The following is a 4,679-nucleotide window of genomic DNA, read 5'->3' as shown; positions in this document are numbered from 1 at the left end:
AAAAAAAAAAAAAAAAAAAACCAAGAAGAGCATGGATTGACGAGGAAATAGTAAAATGTTTAGATGAAAGACGAAAATATAAAAACAATAACACTAGAGAAGGACAACAAATGTATCGCCAACTAAGGAACCAGCTTAATCAAGAAGCCTGAAAAGCCAAAAAAAAATTGTTAGAACAAAGTGTAGAAAAATTGATGAACTATTCAAAGTTATCAAAATAGACATTGCGTATTGCAAGATTCAACAATTTGTGGAAAAGAAAAAACGAAATTGCACCAATATCAGAGATAAAAATAGCAAATTATTAGTCGATGATGAGAACATAATTAAACGACGGAAAGAGTATATTGAAGAGCTTTATGAGGGAGAAAAACTGGAGAAAATAACAAGTAACTGGTTAAAATAAAGAATTGGATTTGTAAACCAACCTTCAGGTTGATAAAAAAAAAAAAAAATAGTTGTCTTGTGGAGCAAAATTTGACGCCCGCACAGTTGTCCCGTTAATGTTATCACCTATTTTTAAAGTGATTATTACGTAGAGTTACACACTGTATAAAAAGAAATATTTTCATTAATAAATGTGGATTCAAAAAAAATCTAAAATATGTGTTAACAAAAGTAAAGAGTAAAAAAAAAATCCTTTTATGGTACCTTATTCATCAACATTTTTTTTGCCCCCCCCCCCATTATAAATTTCTAAATACGTCAATGGAACTAATCTATTTATATTACTTTTACTATGATGTATTTTTTTTTTTAAATTGGAGCGTCTGCTTTGGTTTAATCCCTGTGGATAGGGGATAAGAATACTTCCTCGGTTCCTCTACCAGTCGTAAAAGGCGACTAATGAGCTTGCGTCAGGTTGACAGCCGGTGTAAAAATTTTTGTCAAAAAAGTATGACGAAAATGGATAGAGTATAAACGTTTGTGCAAAGAAGCCAAGTGTACAGTAAGTAAGGCGAAGTTAAAGAGGTATGATGAGTTGGATGATAGGCTAGGAACAAAGGAAGGCGAGAAAGAAATCTATAGACTTGCAAAGATAAGAGAGAAAAGGTCTAATGATTATCATTATATAAGGTGTATAAAAAGTGTTGATAATAAATGTACTCTCGAGTGATGATGATGTAAAAAAAGGTGGAAAGAGTATTTTGAAAAAATACTAAATGAGGAGTATCCAAAAGAGACGTTAGAGGATATCTCGTGTAATGAGTGAATAGTAGATTTAATTAAAATGAAAGAGGTATGGGAGGCTGTGGCATCAATGAAAAAGAATAAAGCAGTGGGACCAGATGAAGTGCCAGAAGAAATATGGAAAATATTAGGCGTTGTTGGCATAAAGTGGTTGAAGGAACTTTTAAATAAAATCCTATTAGAAGGGACAATTCGCATTGAAGCTAAAAAAAAAAAAAACACATGGTAAAATTAATACCTTCTCAGCTTTGCATCGAAGTTAAAAAATTATTAGTCTTATTTTTATTTTTCGATTAATTAAGTGATTCATTATAAGTGAATCACTAATTATATTTATTAATTGATTCTTTGTATGTATGTTGTATTGAGTTTTAGCTTAACTTTTCTTACTTAATTTAAAAAGCACGTTTGTTAAAATAACTAAAACTGTGCTAAAAAATATAAATGCTTAATCACAAGTGATTCTATTTTAAATTATCATAAATCCTATAATTTAACAAATGCCTTAAACAACTATAAAATACTAGTCGAGATTCTATCATCATTATTACAACGGATATCAGGTGAGAGTAGTTTTAATACGCTAAATGCAAATATTAAGTATAACTAAAGTTTAACCCCCTATACGAACAGCGCTTTTAAATATCTGAATCTTGCCATTAAACACTTTTTTTTAGTTATTACAAAAATTATTCTTTTAATATTCACTCAAATAACTGCTTATTTATTTATATTATTAAGATTTCTCTTAAAATAATTATTATAATTACAAAATCTTTTTTAATATTTTTTAGAGTCATATATGTCTGGATCTATTAATAATAAGTTTTTTTTAATCATCCTTTATAATTTATATGAATGTTTACTTAATTATATAAAGTTATATATATATATTTATATATTTTTTATTAAAGCTTAGTTAAAATTAAATTGAAAATGTTTAAAAACTATTAGTATTATTTTTATTTTTCGATTAATTAAGTGATTCATTATAAGTGAACCACTATATATATATATATTTTATTGAATCATAGACAAAAATAATTGAAAAATTGCGGGTATATGTTTATTTAGATAAATAGTACTAACATATATTAGTCTCAAGAAATATATTACAATACCAAAAATGTTTTGTCATAAATGTTTGTTTTATTATTTATAAATGTAAAACACAATAAAAATGAGTGTTTTGAGATTCATCGAATTACATTTTTATCAATAATTTTCATATTAATTATTATTATTATTTTCCAAATGTTTTCATTAAAACTTTTTATGTTAAGTTTCTTATTATTTTCAGCAATTTTGTATACAAAAGCAAAAGAGAGTAAAAAAGTAAACCATTTACAATGGATACTAAAGTATTCGGGATGGAAACATTTGAACGATGTGAGATATATAACATATTACAAAAAAAAATTTGATTTGCATAGTTTGATTGAATTACCTAAATTTTACCTTGAATGTAATCAAAAAATACGAACTATGACTATATATATTGCATGTACATATGCAAAAGTTTTAAAAAATTTCTCTTTAGTTATTATTCACACCCAAAAAATTTGTAAAAATAAATTTCAGGAAAAAGACATAATAAGTGGATGCATTTGTACCGAAGAACTAGTAAACATGATATCAATTTTCATTGTTCCAATGATCACATTAATGAAAGATGCCATTGATGCTTTAGATTTATTACACACGAAACCATTGATTTTGTGTGTCATGAATAACAACATAATAAGTATTTTATTAAAAATAATTCCAAATATTATTGACAAATTTAACAAACAAACTTTATCACGTAATGAAATGTCTACATATTATCAGACATTAAAAATTGTAAAATCATATTTTGAAACAATAATAATAAAAAGTGTAAATGAAGAAATTAATGGGTATTGTGAATATGTACCTTATGAAACAAATTATTTATGGAATGAATGGGTTCAAGAGTTTAATGACATTATTGGCAAAGACATAAAATTATCATTTTTTAAATTCTTAATCAGAAAAATTATGTTTTATGTAAGAAGTGTAATCATAGAAAAATATTTTCAACTGGGATTCAAATTTGATCCAATCACAGAAGAAACGTTTTTACCAATAGATCCGACTGAACTAGGTATTTAAAATTTTAATTATTTATTAAAATATATAAATTCGTTGTCTTCCAATAATTTTTTATGAATCTAGAATTAGAATTTAAATCAATAGATGAAGAGCCTTCAACACCAATACAAATAGAAAATTATTAATTGTTGTAATACATTTATCCTATATTCAGAAATCATAATTAACCAAAATGTAAATAATGATTTTGTAAATCTTTAAATATATAAATATAATTATTTGTAATTTCAAAAAATTAATGAAATAATTGTAGATTAATATTAAATATGACAATTTAAATTATAAAATAATATTATTAAACGTTTTTTCAAACGACTCTCATTTAAATACTTATTATAGTTATAAAAAAAATTATAAATTGGTTTTTCATTAAATTACATAAATTTTATAATATATTTTTTTAACTTTATATTGAAACATGGATTGATCTGTAGAACAATTCAAAATAATCTAAGATAATTTTTTTTAATTACAAAATGTTAAATATTTATAAATTTGGACATACTTTTAAATATATATATATATATATATATATAACTTTATGTTAAATAAAAATATTGTTATGTTATAAATTGATCTTGTTTAATATTCTTCTCCGGAATATTTACTATCTCTTTTATTACTCACATCATGCAATGATACACTGTTTCATAGGTACATTTCATTCTTGCTTTTCTGTCAATACTACTCTTTTGCCTATTATAAAAGGGCTAAGACCATAGTCCTCCTCATTCTCATTCACTTCTTATCGTTTATCAAGTTATCAACATAGTTTCTCATATACAGACCAAACCAGTGTATTCTTTGTATGTATGTTGTATTGAGTTTTAGCTTAACTTTTCTTACTTAATTTAAAAAGCACGTTTGTTAAAATAACTAAAACTGTGCTAAAAAATATAAATGCTTAATCACAAGTGATTCTATTTTAAATTATCATAAATCCTATAATTTAACAAATGCCTTAAACAACTATAAAATACTAGTCGAGATTCTATCATCATTATTACAACGGATATCAGGTGAGAGTAGTTTTAACACGCTAAATGCAAATATTAAGTATAACTAAAGTTTAATCCCCTATATGAACAGCGCTTTTAAATATCTGAATCTTGCCATTAAACACTTTTTTTTATTTATTACAAAAATTATTCTTTTAATATTCACTCAAATAACTGCTTATTTACTTATATTATTAAGATTTCTCTTAAAATAATTATTATAATTACAAAATCTTTTTAATATTTTTTAGAGTCATATATGTCTGGATCTATTAATAATAAGTTTTTTTTAATCATCCTTTATAATTTATATGAATGTTTACTTAATTATATAAAGTTATATATATATATATATAT

At 24.1% G+C, this 4,679-nt stretch overlaps 1 protein-coding gene across 2 annotated transcripts in view; it reads left to right on the top strand.

The window, feature by feature from the left end:
* Positions 1–2,415: 2,415 nt before the first annotated feature.
* LOC126906897 (uncharacterized) overlaps positions 2,416–4,679 on the top strand; it is a 15,175-nt gene continuing 12,911 nt past the window's right edge. The window contains exons 1-3 of one of the 2 annotated variants that reach the window (XM_050687823.1): positions 2,416–2,580; positions 2,773–3,316; positions 3,388–3,498. In XM_050687823.1, the coding sequence (XP_050543780.1) occupies positions 2,446–2,580; positions 2,773–3,316; positions 3,388–3,449 (741 nt within the window). In that variant the 5' untranslated portion in view covers positions 2,416–2,445 and the 3' untranslated portion in view covers positions 3,450–3,498. Of the gene's footprint in view, positions 3,317–3,387; positions 3,499–4,679 lie in introns of both variants that reach the window. The other variant, XM_050687822.1, reaches the window with a different exon arrangement.

The sequence above is a fragment of the Daktulosphaira vitifoliae genome, unplaced genomic scaffold, assembly GCF_025091365.1.
Source record: "Daktulosphaira vitifoliae isolate Bord-2020 unplaced genomic scaffold, ASM2509136v1 Scaffold_5, whole genome shotgun sequence".
Lineage (NCBI taxonomy): Eukaryota > Metazoa > Arthropoda > Insecta > Hemiptera > Phylloxeridae > Daktulosphaira > Daktulosphaira vitifoliae.
This window is presented reverse-complemented; position numbering and strand designations above follow the sequence as displayed.